The sequence below is a fragment of the Cajanus cajan genome, chromosome 2 (assembly GCF_000230855.2).
Source record: "Cajanus cajan strain Asha chromosome 2, NIPB_CcT2T_4, whole genome shotgun sequence".
Classification (NCBI taxonomy): Eukaryota; Viridiplantae; Streptophyta; class Magnoliopsida; order Fabales; family Fabaceae; genus Cajanus; species Cajanus cajan.
Window position 1 is genome coordinate 77,179,007 of NC_138518.1, and position 20,921 is coordinate 77,199,927.

Here is a 20,921-nt window from a genome sequence, read left to right on the forward strand (position 1 = left end):
CTTCAAATAGCATCGTGACAATCCAAAATGAGGCACAACTCATCTTGCAGTGTTACATATTGCCTTAAGTTATTGAGAAAAAAAAACATGCATCGCTTGTTTCACCTTCAACAACAGCAAACACAATAGGAATTATATGTTAGATACATAACCATTTCACGTTCCAGGACATGGCTATACTTAGGTCATCTTGTTGAATCTGATTGGGGAAGTCTAAAAATTATGGAGGTGGGCTGCATATGGGTAGTGGTTCTACTGATGGATTATTTGGAACTGGGAGGGTTTCTTTTTCATCATCATCTTCATGTTGGTAGAGGATTTCGGTTTTGTCCTCACTAAAAGGATCAAAGACATTTTTTGTTGGGAGATCAACAAGAAGATGTTCTTCAATGTTGTTTTGAAGATTTGGTTGAGGGGGAGAGGGTATAGCTTGGTCAAATGGATGAGAAGGTAGTTGATTAAGGTCCATGAATGGACCAGTTAAAAGTTGTGTGTATGACTCAATCTCGTACTCGGAGGGAATATCATTAGAAGGACCATATGAGTTTGTGTTTTGGTAAGTTTGGTAAATTTCGTAAGGTGAAGGTGAAAATGAAACTTGTGGTGGATGTGATTCAATTGTAGTAAAGGTAGCATATAATTCAATACTTGATTGGAGTTGATTAAAATCGTGAACATTGAAAAGTGCCTCAACGTCTTCGTCATCAGTCAACTTAACACATGTGTACTTATTAACCCCTAGGCCAAGTCTAACAGGATAGCGAAAATGTATGCTAGCCACCATAGTATCTTGTCAATGTAGCTTGGTGTGGATGATTCTCTGTAGCCTTTCTAGAGTAATTCCTTTCTTTATATGAACTAATTTTACAAATGGGGAGAAGAAGATGACTGCTTCATTAGGACATTGGTTAATGAAACCATCTAAGTGAACAATAACATAAATTGAAGAAGATATTTTATGAAGGGTTTAAAGGAAATGAACAACGTGATTCAAAGGATAAGCTTAGCAGGGGAAGAATGAAGGAACAAGGTTAGAAGGTAAGCTGAAGGTGAATGAAGAAGGGAAAAAGGCATATTTATAGTGGTAACATTGGATTCCTTGGGTCCCACGCGTCAAAAGGAATTGATTCCTTGGACCCCATGCGTAAGAAGGAATTGATTTACTATGCCCTACGCATCAGAGGGAATTGATTCCCTGGGTCCCATGCTTCAGTGCACGTAGTGTGAAGAGGAAATTAATTCCCTAGGCCCCACGCGTTAGAAAGAATTGATTCTCTGGGCCCTACGCGTCATTGCACGTTGTGCGAAGAGGGAATTGATTCCCTAGACCCCATGCGTTAGAAGAAATTGATTCCCTGGGCCCCACATGTTAGAAGCAATTAATTCCCTGGGCCCTATGCGTCAGCGCACATTGTACAAAAAGGGAATTGATATCCTAGGCCCCACACATCAGAGGGAATTGATTCCCTAGACCCCATGTGTTAGTGCACGTTGTGCGAAGAGGGAATTGATTCCCTGGGCCACAACCCTAACCCTAACCCTTGCCCTAAACATATGTGTAATCATAAACCCTAAAAAATAGGTTAGTTAGCCCTAAGCTGACAAAAATTAACCCTAAACCATAACTGACATACCATTTTCGGGATGATATTTTATGTAATTTTTTTTGGAAATTTTTTACCAAACCAACTTATTTCAATAATTTTCATATCAATGAATTTAATGGTACAAGTTTCAGAATTCAAAAAAATTTGTAATTTATGCAAAAACTTAGCCCTAAACTTAAAAAAGCTACCCTAAACCCTAACCGACGTACCATTTTCGGGACGATATTTTATGTAATTTGTTTATAAATTTTTTTACCAAACTAACTTATTTCAATAATTTTCATATCAATGAATTCAATGGTACAAGTTTCAGAAGTCAAAAAAATTTGAAATTTATGCAGAAACTTAGCCCTAAACTGAAATAAATTATCCTAAACCCTAACCATACCATGTGGGTCCTACCTCTGTCAATAATAAGGACATGTGAGTCACGCCTTCAAAGCATTGATTCCCTCTGTCCATGTTACATGACATGTTGGTCACGCCTTCAGAGATAATAATGATGGGAATCTTGTCTCAAAAGACTCGAAGCTGAGACTCTAACTGTGGCTAATAATGTAATTACAACTTTAGGAATCCAATGGTACTTGGTCCTCCTCCTTTGAACCAAACCTTATGTATAAATTGTTTCATCCACATCTACCACAACTAATATGAACCAAGCATCCTTCAGAAATATTCATTTCTTTGAAACTTCCAAAGTTCATTCAACTTCTTTACTTTAAGGATAAATGTTGTTGACGAAACAAAACCAGCACAAGTCTGCCTTCATTGGTAGAACGATATGCTTGACTCATAATTTTTGATTACTTTAGATGTCAATCAATATCTACGTATATTATTACTAAGTAATTTGTTCATAACGGTAGGAAACTGAGAACATCATTTCATTATTTAGTCATTCAATGTTAGAATCTTGTAATTGTTCCAATTCTTGAATAACTTGGTTTTACTGGAGGGGCAAAACTAAGGCATCTTAAGGTGGATCATGCACCGATAACCGCTTTGGTCGAAAGGTAGAGACTTGAAACTCACACCTTTCATTTTCTAACAGGGGAGTGTACCATAACCTTAGAGGATGTTGCACTTCAAACTGGCCTAAGAATTGATGAACTCCCTGTCATTGGTCCAACAATGTTTGATTGGGAGGACATGTGTAATACTTATCTTGGAACCGTTCCAGTGAAGGGAGAGTCACTTGTCGGCTCTATGGTCAAACTGAGGTGGCTTAGAGACAACATTTTGCCATTACCAGAACAACCATCAAAGGAATAAGTTCACGTCCATGTTAGGGCATATCTATTAGATTTGATTGGAAGTGTTTTGATGCTTGAGAAAACAGATAATAAAGTTCATCTTATGTATTTATCTTTACTAACTATTCTTAGAAGAATTAGAAGATATAGTTGGGGGAGTGTTTGTTTAGCCATGTTGCACATGAAAATGTGCAGGGCCACGAAAGTTGAGAGTAAAATAATGGGAGGTTGGTCATCACTTTTATTGTCTTGGACATGGTATCATTGATAAAGGTAGGACCCACATGATACGATTAGGGTTTAAGGTAATTTATTTTAATTTAGGGCTAAATTTTTGCATAAATTACAAATTCATCATTATAATGCAGAAAAAAATTCCCATTATAATGTTTATTTAGGACTAATACTTCAGTATGATTGGATTTGAAATACTAATGAAAAACTATTGTCCTCGTTATTATTATATATTATATTTATATTTATATATTATAAACTAAAAATACATTAAACATTAGATGATATGTAGGGTTTTTTTTTAATCTTATTATTATCTAACTTATATTTTATTTTATCGTAACCATATTAGATGCTTTTGATACACTCTAATTGAAATCTTTCTAATATTTAATGCAAATTTTTATAACATGAATTATTAAAATATGGCTAAGTAGAACGGGATAATAATACTAAATTAAGTCTTATTCATCTAATTTAAATATAAGTAAAATACTAAAAATCAACAGAAAATAAAAAACTAACTTCTAAAAATAAAAAGAATAAAAAAAAAAACTGTGGTGGTATGACTTCCGCAAAGAGTACTTTTTAAAAAAAGAAACGTGGGTGAGTTCACCATATTTTCCTCGATTCCGAGGGATCAAACGGCGGAGTCCCGATTTTTTCTCGTTTTCGTTTTCTTTTTAACCTCTGCGAGACAAAACGAAATCCCCTTTTTGTTCAACCGTCCCCATCGCCCTCACTGGATTTTCTCTGCTTTAACTTTCGACTTGAAATTTGAAAGCTGCCTCAAACCGAGATTGTATTCTGCACCAAACCGAGTTTCGCATCTGTTCCTTCCGCTGTGGCGCCCATGGATGCTTGTGTGAAACAGGAACTGTTGGAGACTCCTATTGTGACCGAGAGGAGGCCTCGAAACGCCGTCGTTTCGGTTCCTCCCCCGGGTTCGGTTATTGAACTTAGCAGCAGCGATTCCGATTCGGACTGCGATTTGGACAGCGTAGTCGCAAGCGTGGTGCGGACCGGTGACTCGGGAGAGAGTCCTTCCAAGAAGCGACGGACCAACGACGGCGCAGTGGTTTTGCCGGTTGGATTCCTCAGTCCTCTCCCGCCGGCGCCGCCTCCTTTGACGGCTGTGCTATCCTTGCCGGCGCCGGAGCGGGCTTCCAACTCGGCCTCGCGGCTCAACTCGAATACGAGTTTGACTGTGAATGGCAGCAAGCAGTTCTGGAAGGCTGGAGATTACGATGGTGCTCCTCCGGGTGGATCTGGATCTTCGACAGGTGCGTTTGCTCGTCAATCTTATTTGAAATTACAAATAGGTGCAAATTGTGAGTGATGTTGTGTTTTAGACTTTCAATGATTTGAGATCATGATATCTGTAATCTATAACAGTAAAAAAGGCGATATCTGTGACACTGGTATTTTTGTCTTCGCTAAGTCGGTAGGTAATCACACAATGATATGCATATGTTTGATTAGAATAGTTTACTCTCGGCTTTGGGACTCGAGGATAATTAGCTCTCTAGTCTCTAGCACATAAGTATGAAGAGTATCCCGACATGGGCTTGACGATACACAACCCTCCTGGTTGAGACTCAAGCATTGAAATGCAAAAATGCTCAAGAGAATGCCTACCTTGGCAAAGGTTGTGGTTTGGTTGAATTGAAGACCTGGACAGTAAATTCTATTTCAACTGTCCACATATAAAGAAAAAAAATCACTATCTCCGCGACATCCCTCCTGCTTAGAAGAAAACTAAACATCTTGGGTGTGAAGTTACAGAATTGGACACCTTGAGTATGAAGTTTGCAAGATTGAAATGGACGTATACATGTGGTTTGATAGACTCAATAACAATCGTTAAGATAGACTCTCATTCCATCTTACAAGTAGACAATGTAGGATCTCTAACAAAAATTGCAACAGCTACACAAGTTTTTAATAATGTTTATTCTGAACTTTAAGAATTTAATGTGTATCTAAAATATGAGATGTTAAAATTAAAATGATTAACAGATCCTTGTGATGTTAGGTGAGGTTGAGAGTATTTTTGGTTGACTTTTCAGGAAGAGAAGTTTACATGATTCCTGGAAATGCCGAGATTACTATACATTGTTTTTGTGTGTGCATTCACGAATTTCAGATTGCACTACAAATAATTTTACAAATAAATTATTACCCTCCCATTTTTGAAATGTTAGATTTTGGGCTGGAGTCCCTTTAGATTTGAAGTTGTACTTGATATTTAGTTGCAAATTGGGACTTAATAGCCACTATGCTGGGCAGACTGGCATCTGACCGCACATATAATTTTTGTTTGAAGAAGAGAACAGAAGTCTTATGCCACTAGGTGAGATCAATACACATATCGCGTGATGTGATTGAGCTCATCTAAAACTTGAATAATTTTCTCTATTGTTCTTCTTGGTCATCCTCTTCCCTCTTTTACATGGCTAAAAACCACGAAATTAACTCTCCTTGATGATGATTCTACTGATTTTTACACATGACCAAATCACATAAACTGATTTTTTTATCATCTTCCCCTCAATCGTTGGCACACTAATATCACCTGGTATTGTCGTATACGATCATTTTGTATCCTGTCATTTCTTGGGTGGCCATAAATCATATTAACTTTTTTATTTTTGCTACTTTGACCTTTTTCTCATGTTGTCTTTTTAAACATTTACTACAATAGAGTATGGCTGAATGTATAATAATACAATAAAACTTCTATTGAAGTTTGGTAAGTACTTTGTGATCACAAATAACTCATGTTTTTCTTTATTTTAACCATCCAACTGGTACATTGTGTGTGACATCTTCATAAATTTCCTTATAATTTTGTAATATTAATCCAACATATTTAAACTTAGAAACCTGTGGTATAACATTTTCTACCATTTTAACTTCCAAGTCATTTTCTTCTTGTTTCCTGCATGCTTTTGCTCAAGTGAAAACCCTTTGGTTCCAAAGTCTATCTCCAAAATTCAAGTTTAGAGTTAACCTCTTTCCTTGACAATCAAAATATCAATTCACAAAAGGTATGCAATTAGGGATAATCTTTTTGTATGCTCTTGGTAAGTTCATCCAAGACTAAATTAAATAGGTAAGGACTCAAGGCTTGGCCCTGACTAATCCTATCCTTACAGGAAATTCCTTAGTCTCGTCTTTTAGAGTTCTCGTTCTAGTAGGTACTCCATCACATGGCTAGTATAACTTGGATATGAACCACATGAACACCTTTCCTTTTCCAAGTTTTTTACAACAATTCTCTTGACACTGGATCATATCTTTTTCCAAGTCAATATAACCTATATGCAAGTCCCCGTATGATAAATCACATTTGTTGTCAACTTCTTTTTTTGCACAAGAGGGATTTTAGAGTTTGAATCTAGTTATTCTTTAAAAAGGTTGAAAAATAACCATAAACTTTAAATTTTCAGATGCATTAAAACATTTTTTTTTCAGAGATAAAAAGCTTCTTACAAATTTCAACTTCTGTCCCAAACATAGAACTTTTTTTTTTTTTTTTTTTTTTTGCAAATAGCTTTTTCTCTCTCTTTAAAATACAGTTGAAATGGTGGGTATAAATATAATCTTTCCAAACATGCTCTGAGTCTTGATTATTGATGATGAATAGGCCTTTAATTTTTTTAAGCATTTGCATATTTGTATTTCAAACTATTTAGTATATGGCCATCATGCTTTCAGCTATCTTACTATGTTTTTGTGACAGTTCTGTGTATCTATTCAGTATCAAATACATGCTCTTGATAAATATCTTGCTGATCATGTTTCATTCTAATGTTCTAGTTAAGTTTGATAGTAATTCATTGGTATTGACATGATGCTTTAATCAACCTTCACTGAACCTTCATTGTTATGCAATAAATAAATTCAATAAGTTCTTCATTGTTATAAATATTTTTGTTGCCCTATTCTTATGGTTGGTTCTTTCATGCATTTTTTATGGCTGTCACAAATCTGAGTTTCTTTGAGTTAGCCCTGTGTTGTCTACGATGCAACCATAAGCTAATATAACTTCTATAATCTGCAGTGGGTATGGATCATGTCAGAGTTCACCCCAAGTTTTTGCACTCTAATGCTACGAGTCATAAGTGGGCGCTTGGAGGTAAAGTGGGCATGTTTGTACCAATGTTTAATGGTTAATCATTATTTGTGACATTAAATGATTTTTTGTTTCCATTACCCTTGATCGTTTAGAGATTATTCATTATTTAGCATGCTTAGATCCGTTATGTTATATTTTTGCAGCTTTTGCGGAACTTTTGGACAATTCATTGGATGAGGTAAGCCTTGCTTCACATCTTTTTGAATAAAGCACCACTTATGGTTTTTACCCTGCCTTACTTCTTGAATTTGACTTCAGGTTTGTAATGGGGCCACATATGCTAATGTAGATATGCTTATAAATAAGAAAGATGGCACCAGGATGTTACTGGTTGAAGGTATTTTCATTCATAAAATGGTTACACAATAGATATATGGAAAGAAAAAAATGAAGCATATTTAGAATTAAGAGTGTCAAAGTGGGTTCAATCCAATGGGTTAACCCACATATCCCGCCCAAACAAATTATGTCGGGGGTACAGTTTTCAACCCTCCAACCCACATAATAATACAACTTGTAGAACCTGCCAACCTAATGGGTTAAATGATGGGTTGGGTTGGCCCATCAGGTTGATCCATTTTCCTCCTTGACCTTTACTTATTGGCATTGATGTTTTGTGATTGTATTGTGTATTTATTTTATAATTTTAGTGTTGTTGATAGACTTATTCCAATGTTGTTGATTGACTTATTTTATTGATGTTGATGGACTTATCGAGTACATACCCATTGAACATTTCATTCATTACTAGTTTTGTAACTTTTTTTTTTCTTTTTTAATTATATGATCATAAAATTTGAAGAAATATTAAGACACATAAAATGAGTATGGTTTAAATTTTTTTAAATGGGTTGACGGGTCAAGCCAATGCAACCCGTTGGATTGGGTTGGGTTGATCAGTATGATGATTGGTTTTGGTAATAAAAATAATAGAGGATCTACTTTAACCATGCTTCGGTGTGCAAGAATATCTGGTAGGATTTCATTGAATATGTGGCTTTTATTTCTCCATGAAGAAAATGTTGGTGATCCCACATAAACTAGTGAGATAGTTATGCTAGTGTATATAAGTGGAGAACAATCTTCATCTTACAAGCTAGTTTTAGAAGGTTGAGTTTGACCCTTAGCTTACTTTCTTAAGAAAAAAAACAAGTCTTAATTTATATTTATGATATGTTCAGAAATTCTTGCATAAAACCTTCAAGTTTGCTGGTACCCAACTTTTCTTAAGCAAGTGCATGATGGAATTGGATTGGTAATTTAGAAAACACATTCCTATTCCGTTAAATATCTAATCCCACCATTATTTCATCCATAATATGTTTTATTTCTTTAAGTTGATATCCAAGATATAAAAGTCACGGCACTTTTTTATTTAATTATTGAGAAGTAGGGGTGACAAAATGGGATAACTCAATCCAACCTATCAAAAAATAGTTTGGGTTGGCTTATACCTGTTTTGAGAGTGGTTTTACTTTTATGGGCTGGGTTAAGTTGACCCACCATAATTTTTAAAAAATTAAAATATAAATGGATTATAAAAGGATGACCCATGAGACAAAAAGTTGTTAGGACAAGTGGTTTTACATTTGTGTTTATTAATCAAGACTAGGTTTGAGCTTCGGTTTGGACATGGAGACCAAACATTGTTAGGACAAGTTGTTATTTTTCTTACACAAGCCAACCTAGTGGGAAGAAGTTTATACCTTCTTACTAAACCAAAAAAAATGGATGATCATGAGTTGACCCACCAAATAAAAAAATATCCTAATGCAACCTTGATAACTACTAATTAGATTGTAAAAAGATTCTAATACTTGAAACATGAAATACACTATACAGCAATGACCTTAAAAGGTCAAAACTAGAAACATTAATATTTTAGTTCATTAACACCAATATGTTCATTAGGGGTGTAAACAAGTTGATATCAACTTGCATTGGGTTGGGTCAAGCATCTTTTGGTTTATTCGATTATAATTGGGTTGGATATCGGGTTAAGGGATATGTAACCCAACCCTACCCGACCTAAATTTAATAATAATAAAAATATTAATTATCTAATATGAGACATAAAACATGGGATCAATGACATACATAATACATCAGTTAAGACTCAAGTTAATAATCTAATAATCAAAGAAGAATGATTTCATTTTATATTTACTTCATCAATTTTAGTTTGTTGATTTTTATTATGTAATTCAAATAATTATTAGTGACTTATTATTTCTTGTTGGAGATATTATTGTAGTTTTCTTGTTAATGTTGTGTGGGACATGTGTCATGTCACATATCATTTGTAATTATTATTTGTATTATTGTTTGGGACATGTATTAAAACTTAAAATAATTATATATTTACTAATTATAATTATGTATTTATTTATAACCCATCCCTACCCCACCTAAATATAATAATAATAAAAATATTAATTATCTAATGTGAGACACAATACATGGGATCATAGACATACATAATACATGAGTTAAGACTCAGGTTAATAATCTAATAATCAAAGAAGAATGATTTCATTTTATATTTACTTCATCAATTTTAGTTTGTTAATTTTTATTATGTAATCAAATAAATATTAGTGACTTATTATTGCTTGTTGGAGATATTATTGTATTTTTCTTGTTAATGTTGTGTGGGGCATGTGTCATGTCACATCATTTGTAATTATTATTTGTTGTTATTGTTTGGGACATGTATTAAAACTTAAACTAATTATGTATTTATTTATTTTTACTTTATTTTATTTTTTAAAAAAATTAGAATACATTAATATTTCAACTAACCAACCCGATTACAATTGGGTTGAGTTAGGACGCTTGAAAAAAGAAAATGCAAATTTGACCATACCTAATCCGATTATGTTTAATTAAACTCAACCCAATGTAACCCATTTACATCCTAAAAAGATCAAAACCACAAATAAGTCATGCTGGGTTTCTATAAAAACAAGAAAAATTTAAATGAAATCATCCCAATGAGTTGACCCAATTCAACCCACCAAAAAACAAGTTGAGTTGAAACTGTTGAGCATGGTTTAAAAATCCCAATTCAATCCACCCATTAAATGGGTCAATCAAGTGGGTTGAACCCATTTTGCTATCTCTGTTGAGAAGCAACATTTATTATTTGACATGACAAAAATATGTGGAAAAGGTTTCGAAATATGATTTTGGAATGTTTTATTAGTAGAGTCCTTATAGAGAAGTGTTACATGCTCTCTCTTCTTTTTACCACTTTTTATTTATTTATTTATTTATTTTTTACTGTTTTCAAAATCTAAAATGTTGGATTTTTAATTTTTATTCCAGATAATGGTGGTGGGATGGATCCTGATAAAATGCGCCAATGCATGTCGCTGGGGTATTCCGTGAAAAGCAAATTGGCAAATACAATTGGACAATGTAAAACTTTAGCCTAGGGGAGAATATAATCTTGAGTATTTCATTCAAGAGAACATTCTGATTTTTTGTGTTCATGTGATAGATGGAAATGGCTTTAAAACAAGTACCATGAGACTTGGGGCTGATGTAATTGTATTTTCCCGATATCCTGGGAAAGATGGGAAAAGGTTTGACTTTCTTATTGCTTAATTCATTTTTCTTTCCTGGTTCGAAATGTGTTCTGCATATAAGGATAATTGAATTCTGAATTTTTTGCTATAGTATTTGTTGTATCTTAAAGTACTCAAGGCAGTCATGTTATGGTTTAGTATGTGTTAGGTTTGTGATGCATGTTTGCATACACAATGGTGTAGTATTTACCCAATTTACTAATAACTGTGGAGTGTAATGTTATCTTGCTATTGCAGTTATGTGATAGTATTTTGTTCATAAATTTCATCAGGTAATTGTTCATTTATCTTATTAAAAGTAAAATGAGCTGTTCATCTTCTAGTCAGTTGTGAATTTCGGTTGATAAAATATCTGTAATTGTGAGATCCTGAGGAGTATGATTGCATAAAATGTGCATCCTAAAATTCACCCTTCTGAAATGTTTCTTGTTTGCTGGATTTCCATGGTTTTGTTTCAGAGAAATAAATGTACATTTAGCATTTTAGGTTGCCTGGTTGGTCTATTACTGGCACAATCAGTAATTGTAGAATTGTCCGTAATAGCAGTCAGTATGTTAGGACACTGGGTTTGGGTCTAAGCCCAACAATTGTGCTGAAGAGGAGGGCTAGAGGAAAGTTGTAGAGAAATGTGGCTGACGTGGCAATTAGTTAGGTTATGCGAGTGCTTATAAGGAGAGGGGGAATGAGTGTGATGGGATTTTCAATATCTGTTTGTTAGAAACATTTGGGCAGGGAGAGAAGTATCTCTTCTCTGAGGAGCTTTGCTCTGGGATTACAGGGGGTCTCTCTTGTAATATTTCTTTCCTTTTTCTATTAATAATACAATTTTAATTTCTCTTGAATCTTGGGTTCTATCACAGTCTTGATAGAATTTGTCTTGGATCCATGTCTACTTCCTGTATTCATATACATATATATATATACATATATATATATACATATATATATATACATATATATATATATATATTTGTTTTTCATGGCATGCTTTATTAAATATAAAATGTTTTTTCTGTAACTGATGGGATGATTTGGATGTTTTATTAGCTCTACACAAAGCATAGGGTTGCTGTCATACACATTTTTGAGGAGTACAGGGAAGGAAGACATTGTAGTACCCATGGTAATTTGTTTTCTTTACTTATAAATTTTACTTTTTTAAGTGTATGTTATTTTTATTAGGAATGGGACTAAAATATTTATATTGAATCTTTCCTTGTATATTCGCTATATGTCCATGAGCCACAAGAGGTCTTGCCTCTCAAAAGTCAATTAATGAACTTTGTCTTTCACTCTTTTGTGGTACTACCTCTGGTCCTTATTATAGGACCCAAATAAGTAGTTCACCAATATTAAGAAAAGTTCGCTTTTTGGGTTAAGATTAATAAAAATGTCTTGAATATTTATTACTTTCCAAAACTACCCTTAAATTAATGAGACACTTAATATATGTTTCCAAAGTTTTTACATTCCAACAACAAAAAAATGAACTACTATTTGTATTTCAAGATACATAAATTAAATGAATTTCACTAGTTGAATTCAATTAATGCTTTTAATAAGGGTATTTTTGTAAAGGAAAAATTAATACTTGATACATAATAGATTTGGTCATATAAAAAGGACCAAACCAATTTGGGTCCTATAACAAGGACTGGAGGTAGTCTTCTTTAATAGGGGTTTATACCATATATTGGAATAATGATAGGGCTTTCTTATTTATCTGCTTGAAGATAGCTGAATTCCCATGGTCTTGGTATCTGATCATCTTGATCATTATGGGCACACATTAGCAATAATTAAGTATCTGATTTTCTGTTGTGAGGTGCAACTGTCACGAAAACATTTCATTGATTGCAAAGAATGGAATGGGGTGGGGATGTTTGTGGATTGGATGTATTATTTTTAATAGGCATTTAGAGATGAGTAGGTGTTTTCTATTTAATTTGATTATTTATTTGAATACGTTTTTTAATTATGCATCTGACTATTGTTTATTCTGAAACTAAAGCTGGACTATGAAAGAAGAGGACAGGAATGGAATAAGATAATACGGACTTCTCTGGATGATTGGAATAAAAATGTTGAAACAATAGTGCAGTGGTCACCATTTTCTGATGAGGCTGATCTTCTTCGTCAGGTAATCCCTTGTTATTTGGAGGGAAAGGAGTAATTAATATGATCTTTTTCTTTTCTGATGTATGCTCTTCTCGGTGCTAATTGCCTAATTCCAGGATTCATGGTTTTCTGCGTATATTGATTCTAAACAGATATTATTTTACTCTTACTCTTAAATTTTTAGTTCAACTTGGTGAAAGATCATGGTACACGAGTAATTATATACAATCTTTGGGAGGATGATCAAGGTCAGCTGGAACTTGATTTCGATGCAGACCCACATGTATGCCTGATATCTGAAACTTGTCATTCATGCTGATAATGAAGTTATTTATTTTTATAAGCAAATTTCATACAAATTTTGATGCATTATGGCTTGTGTCAGGATATCCAAATAAGAGGTGTAAATCGAGATGAGAAAAACATACAGATGGCTAAAGAGTTTCCCAACTCTAGACACTTCTTGACCTATCGACATTCACTAAGGGTAAATCAAGATGATTGTTATCTACTAATAATATTTGTGTAGAAAAAACAGCATATTTAGTTTTCTTGTGTAGTATTCCTGCCCCACCGTGTATGTAGTATGTGCAATATGCAATGTAATATTTTGTATGTAATTTGGTTCTACTCTATATTTAGTATAGGCATGTATCTGATTTATGATCTGTGTGTATTGTCATGCTTCTCATTATTTTTGTTGTCTACCCACTCCCAGAGTTATGCCTCAATTTTATATCTGAGACTTCCTGTTGGCTTCCGAATTATTCTTCGTGGGAAAGATATTTTGCATCACAACATAGTGAATGATATGATGATGTCTCAGGAGGTGACCTACCGGCCACAATCTGCAGCTGATGGGCTTATAAAGGATTCAAATGTAATATGTCTATTAAATTGAGTTTGATATTCCCAACTTGTGCAGCAATATGATTTCATCTATATCTTGTGACAGATGATTGCTGTTGTTACTATTGGATTTGTCAAGGACGCAGTTCACCACGTCGATGTCTCAGGATTTAATGTTTATCATAAGAATCGACTCATTAAGGTAGGGTTTGTTATGACTAACAAATCATGATAAACATCATTATCTCGCATGTGAAGTTTATCCCCCTCTCTCTTCAAAAGTTGTGGTCCAATTGCTTTTTGAGATAATGAAGAATAACTTCTTCAGTTGTTAACCTGGGCTTGTTGATTTTAATATGCAAGACTTCAGTTGGTCATTTGACAGTAACTAAAAAATTAATGTACTGACATAATTTTTGTTGTCGTATGTTAGCTAAAAACACAATAGTGTCGTATGTTACCTAAAAACACAATACCAATCAATAGGATCATTATAATTGGTATTAATTGCTTAACGTCATCCTTTTGTTTTCCTTATTTAATTCTTAGTAATTATTAGAGAATTTAAGAGGCAAAAGAATGTATTGGCTCTGATGTTACATGTAAGTGAGCCCAGTTCTGTTACAAGTGCTATATATAGCTTACGAATCTGGACAAACTAAACGGAGGCAGTTATAACTGCCTGCTAACTGAATAACCACTTGTATCAGTAAACTAGGAAAAGTGACAGATGACAGTAGTCAAGAAATAGTGTTCTCTTACAGAAATGAGAAAATTTGCAATTTATCTCCTGGGCTTTTAAGGTTTATCAATCAGCTGTTTGTTGTGTATTGTTCTGAAAATAGTCTTGCTTCGTTCAAACTGTTTTTAACTTGGCCTTGTTTTTATTTATTTATTTATTTTTGATTGGTAAATGTTAATAATTAGTGAGTTATGTTAGCTGGGAAGATTTGAACCTGCTCCCGTCTTATCTCCAACCTTTTGTGCCTCCCCCCACACCACCTTATAACTCCTCAAATTAGCCTTCTTATAATGAGTTCTTTTGAATTAAATTAACATTATTGTTTGGGTAACTTGCATATCATGTTAAGAACTCTAGATATCCTTTCCAACAATCAAAACTTTCTTTGAACAACTTGGAAGCCTAGTTTGAGGGGATTAAGTTCATAAGTTGTTCTAATGATAAAACAATCAATATGCACTTTCCCACTTGGGGGAGTTGGTGCTGTTTGTTTGCTGGGGTCCAAATATTGTCATAATTCTTATAGGTTGTTTTCTTGATTGTCAGCCATTCTGGAGGATCTGGAATCCAGCTGGAAGTGGAGGGCGTGGGGTCATAGGTGGAACCTTTTGCTGTGTTCTTTGAGTTCTGAGGTCCTTTTATCAAATGTATCGTATTGATTTAAGGTTCATTCCTCTTCACAGGAGTGTTGGAAGCCAATTTTGTTGAACCTGCCCATGATAAGCAAGGCTTTGAGCGTACTTTAGTTTTATCAAGACTGGAGTCTAAATTGATACAAATGCAGAAAAAATACTGGTGATTCTTTATTCTCGATTGAACTATTCACGATAATGGCTTGTGTACTATGAATTATTTATGTTTTACTTATTTGTTATTGTCTATTTTATTTAGGAGCACTAACTGCCATAAAATTGGTTATGCTTCCAATCGAAGTAAAATACTAATCAGAGATTCTGCTGATAAAGGTATGATGTCTGCCTTGCTGTTGTAGTGTGATACACAATGTGCTTGCTCATTAAGTGAAATCTTATTGTGGGTGACCTTATGATATTCTACAAATGCATCTTATTTTGCAGAGACATCTCCTGATTTGGTTCCAGAATTATCACAATCAAAAAGGAAATTTCCTACCATGGAAGGAAAGGCGACACAGTTGACATCAGACAAATTGTATTCACAGTCAAATCAGAAACGAATACAAAAACAAACAGAAAAATATAGTGCATATACCAATGGTCAAATTTCAGTCTCTCCTAAACGTAGAATACAAAGTTCATCTGAACAATCATCATCTGAAGATGATGTCAGTGATAATGGCATGCCTATGAAAAAATCTCAAACGAAATATATTGCTGAAAAATCATTTGAAAATGAGAATGGATGTTCTCAAGATACATCAATTGGAAAAGCCTCGCAGTACACACGGGGATCCAAACTAAAGGTAGTGCATATCATCTTTATTTTACTTTGTTCTCATTCTATTTTTTCTGCTATTATATGTCCAGGCATTGGAACTTGAATTATTGTTGATCCGTCCAATACTTTTTATAAGACTCAATTAACTATTTCATTAGAACTGAGGAAATTAGTTAATTTAGTTAGTAGCATTAAATTTATCTTAAATTTATGTGGTCTTTTAAAAATTTCCCTTGATGTTAATAGACATTCTTGTTCTTTTTTCAAATATTTAATTCTTTTAATCTCTCTCATTATTACTATATTTAAAGTCTTGAGTTTTATTAGCTGTGAATGTGAAGGGGCAAAATAATGTTAAGTTATGCTCCGCAAACTCAAATTAGTCCTTTTTTATTAGTTTTGAGACACTCTGCGGATTATCACCATGGATAAAAATAACTCTCTCCATATAAGGCAAAGTTATACTTCTAAAGAGTGCAAGACATTAATTTATCTTACCTACTATTTGTTGAACATAGAAAAAAAGATTCATGATTGAGGGTATTTTTGTAAAAAATAATTAATGCAAAATTCTAGATTGATTCTTATGAAAAGGACCAAACCAAGCTTCTAATTTGATTCTTACAAAAAGACCAGAAAGAGTAATATGTAAGGCCTAAAAAGGGTTGAATTGGAAATTTATTATTTCATACAATGAATGTGCTACCTTTTATCAGTAGAAAGGTATGAAGAAAGATTTAAAAAAAAAAGAAAGGAGGAATATGTAAACATCCAAACCAGCAAGGATCTGGCCTTATTTTTGAGGGGGCAAGGGAGGTCATAGGTGCCAACTGTCTAGTGAAAGCTATGGTCTTTAATAATTTTTGAGCATTAAGCATCGAGAATAGAAGATTACTAGATTTAAATATTGTATGACTGGGTTATAACTAGTAGCAGGTTATTACGATTCTATTAAGTGTTAGGCAGAATTTTTTTTTTTTATATTTATTATTCTCTTACAAGGAATTCATCAAACAATAAGCATAATGAATAATTCAAGGTGTTGATGATTATTAAAATTTGTTCACTAGGGATGGACGTCCCAGAAATTACTTTTGGTAGAATTAATTGATTAAAATTGCTTCTAAAATCTGTGTTGTGGTGAAGATGACTGGAGTGTAAAACGCTTTTTAACTTGAAATTGTTTGTTATTTGCAAATGGCTCCTAAAAAATGTTGAAAATTGTGCTGCAGGGAAAAGATGTAGATGATGGTGAGCAACCACTATCTGGCAATGATTTACTGACTCTAGAGCAATTGAAAAAAGAGAATCGTGAATTGAAGGAAAGGTATATTGTAATTTTATAAATTTTACTGCATATCTTGCTTTTCTTCAGTGAACACAATTCATAGAGCCTTATCCTTTTCGTTTTCTATGATTTTGGTTATAGATTGCAGAGGAAGGAGGAAGAAATTTTAGGGGACGTGTTGCAGGCTCTGCAAGTCGAGAAAGACAGGTGTAAATCTCTCGAAACTCAGGTTTGGACCATGTTCTTTATACACTTTACAGTATTTTGTTTAGGATTTCAACCCTGTAAGTACTTATTTTATTTTATATTATTTTGTTATGAAGGTTTTTTATTTTGTTAGATTTTTTTTTGGTTACTTGGTGAATTTGTCTTAGCGATTTTATCTTCATTAATTGTTATATTAGGATAGAGTTAGTTTAGCTTGCTTATTGTTTTGATTAGATCAGTTGTTTTTGGTAGGCTTTTATTCTCTGATATTGAATTCCCGATTTTCAAAGAGCATCTTAGAGTCATAGTTGAGTTAGAGAAGCACTTTGCCGTCGAGGAGTACTCCAGGTTTATCTGGGGTATATCCTGCCAAGAACACTTCTGAAGTGTTATGTATCAAAACTACTAGAGGATAATACCCCACCTCTTCCCCTATTCCTACCACCCGTCACATATTATATATTATAATTTATAACTGCTCCCAACTTTCTACCCAAGACTGCCAACTTGCCAATTATTATTTATTTACTTCTGAAATACATAATTGCTCCTAAATCTTCAACTTACAATTACCAATATCAACATGACAATTATTATGTTCACCATTAGATCCACTGTTACATAATAACTATCATAACTGCTCCTAACTATCATAATTGATTTTTCCTCCTTATCGTTGTCTATTTTAATAGCAATTACTTCTCACTCTTCATTTAGGGCTTAGTTATCTTCCAGAAATAATTAGCTTAATTGTTTCTCCTTGCATTGGTGAAAGGTTGGAATTTCTCTCCACACCTTAAACATAGGCCCTTGCTTTTCATATCCATTAATTCATGTTAACAAATATTGCAAATCTCGACATTTCACCAAAATTCCTCTGTTCACCCATCAGGTGACAGAAGCAGTCATTTTGGTTAATTATGCAATTGACCGAATCTGAATTACTGTTTTTATCAATTCCCAGACTATGTCTACCTTCGGCGTAGTTAGAGATTGGTGCTCCTGATCATGCCAACCCCTGCCACCCTTAAGAAATCTTGTAGCAGCTCCCTGATATTTGAATGATGGTACCCTAATTGATAAATTGGTTAATAGTATTATTAAATCAAACAAAATCCACACAATGCAGCCACAGTTTGCTGTCCTGGAGCCATAAAGTCCGTAGAGAAGCAATCTCTGTCTTAACTAAAAGGCCCTTCCCCTACACCCTATAACACTAATAGACAAAGATGCATATTTAATTATAAATAGCCGCTTCTAACATGGCAATTATATTCATCATTGCATTCATTATTAGTTCGTTACAGAATGACCGTCAATCTGTCAACCATAGTTGACAATAGCAGCAAATAGTGCTTCTATTGCACCGCAACGGCTTCTAACTGCTATGACTAGACTGCAGTGTCTTGGTTTAATTTTGCGGCCTCTATCCCAGAATGGAATAGCAGGCACCTGTTATCCCATTATTGTTATTGTTGGAGTCTAGGGATTGCCTTGTACAATGTTACCTTGATGATATACGAAATATGATTCTGTCTCTTTATATAAACTTTTAAAAGCTTTGGTTATTTTATGATGTTGAACTAGCTATATTTAGAAAGTATTTGTTTCTTCGAGTTGGAGGAGCATTCTTGGATTGTTTCAAACATGAAATTGGTATCATAACAAAATTTCTGATTATTTTGTAAAATTGAGTTTTCGCTTCTAGTATTTGAATTGGAGATTTACTTTGCTATGGAGTACTCTAGGTTTATTATACAGTGTTTCTAACCTTGTGATTGTATGCTAATATTTTCCTTTGAGCTTGAGAAACATCTTTCATTCACTTAATTTGATTCTTATGATTTACATTTCTCCCAATATATTTGTGACTCTGTACTATATATCTGATCTGATAATTAAATTGTGCTATTCATAGTATGATATGATCTCAGTTTGAAGTTTATCCCCACATAAATCTACTTTACCATTCATGGCATTTCTCGACACTTCAGGATTATGTCTTTTGCACATTTTGTGTCTAGATCATGACTGAAATGAATGGGAGAAAAAGAGATGTAGATTCAATTGATCAAAATTTGAGGACATTAAATGTGATACTTGTCCTTGTTTAATCTAAGTTGCATATTTCTTATTTCTTTTCTTCATCAGCTCAATGATGCTGAAAAAAGAATTGAAGAGTTGAACAATGATCAAGAAACTCTGATTGATGTATTCTCTGAAGAGAGGGATAGACGTGATTCTGAAGAGAAAAGTTTGAGAAAGAAGTTGCAGGTTTTACTCTCTAACCTAATGCACTGCTCCCCGCCCCATTCTCTCTTATTTTAATCGACCAACATAAATTGCAATCATAGTATTTCCCCTCACGACGTTTGTCTTTGTCATGTAGGAGGCATCAAATACTATCGAAGAGCTTCTTGAGAAGATACGGATGCTTGAACGGAAGTCTTCAAGCGGCAGACTAGAACGATGAAGGCCTTGGTACTGTATTTTCCGAGGGATTGAGTGTTGTATCTACGTGGCATCAGGAGCAGGAGCCTATGCTTTTTGCTGTGCTGGTTTTATTATCATTTAATTCCACTAACTTAGGATGTAGAATAAGACTGTTCATTGTTTGTATAGTTTTTACGTCTGCCTAGTATTGACGTTTAATTTTCTTGGTGACTAAATTGTATTTGACATGGTGACTAATCGAACAAAATGTTCTTTACCATAGTATTTGAAGCAATTATTATTACCTAGAATAATAATAATTAGAGGCACTTGGAACACATTTGCTAATTGGTGAACAGGAAACTTGCCAAATTAGCTTTTTATTTATTATTTTTTTTTTAATTTTATAAATTTCTTTGAAGGGGTAATGATATTGTAATTTTTGAAGGACTTATTGGTGGGGGATTTGTCGGTTCTTAAATCAAACCATATTAATGCATTGGATGAGTTGAAAATTTTGATTATTTAAAAGGCATTATGATTGGATGTAAAGAATGTATCCCACCGTAGCAAAGGGTTTTTAGTTTGTTGGATTATTTTTTATCCATCATAAATATAATATAATATAATATAATAATGACACTAAAATTTGAATTTAGAATTTTGTATATATTATTTTAATTCTCTTATTATTAAGCTGATATTAATGTTCTGTTTGCTGGATGTAGAACTTTAAACTCTGATAAATTGTATCGAATTTAAACGGTATAGATTTTCATAGAATAACCGATGGAAACGTGCTTTCCTCATCTCATTCTCAACAACTAATTCAGCTTCGTCTTCTACGGGAAGCAGCCATACGTTGTCGGGACAAAATAACTATGAAAAAAGACCTCAACATTTGGGCGTTTACGAAGAACTCTTTGCTCATTGTTGCCAAATTCTAGTGAACGCAAAGATATTCAAGACTAAGCTCTAAAACCTCAAGCCTCCACCATCCTTGCTCTTCAAGATACTCTCTCTTTGCATCTCAAACCATC

At 33.7% G+C, this 20,921-nt stretch overlaps 1 protein-coding gene across 1 annotated transcript; it reads left to right on the forward strand.

The window, feature by feature from the left end:
- The first annotated feature begins 3,706 nt into the window (after positions 1-3,706).
- On the forward strand, positions 3,707-20,229 carry LOC109816452 (protein MICRORCHIDIA 7). The gene is made up of 20 exons (XM_020381478.3): positions 3,707-4,380; positions 7,164-7,238; positions 7,382-7,416; positions 7,497-7,575; positions 10,566-10,658; positions 10,741-10,825; positions 11,876-11,951; positions 12,840-12,968; positions 13,131-13,229; positions 13,332-13,433; positions 13,665-13,826; positions 13,902-13,997; positions 15,084-15,135; positions 15,221-15,332; positions 15,429-15,502; positions 15,614-15,978; positions 17,186-17,280; positions 17,383-17,470; positions 19,600-19,722; positions 19,838-20,229. Exons 1-20 carry the CDS (start codon positions 3,951-3,953, stop codon positions 19,919-19,921), a joined length of 2,454 nt encoding a protein of 817 aa, XP_020237067.1. The 5' UTR covers positions 3,707-3,950; the 3' UTR covers positions 19,922-20,229.
- Positions 20,230-20,921: the final 692 nt, after the last annotated feature.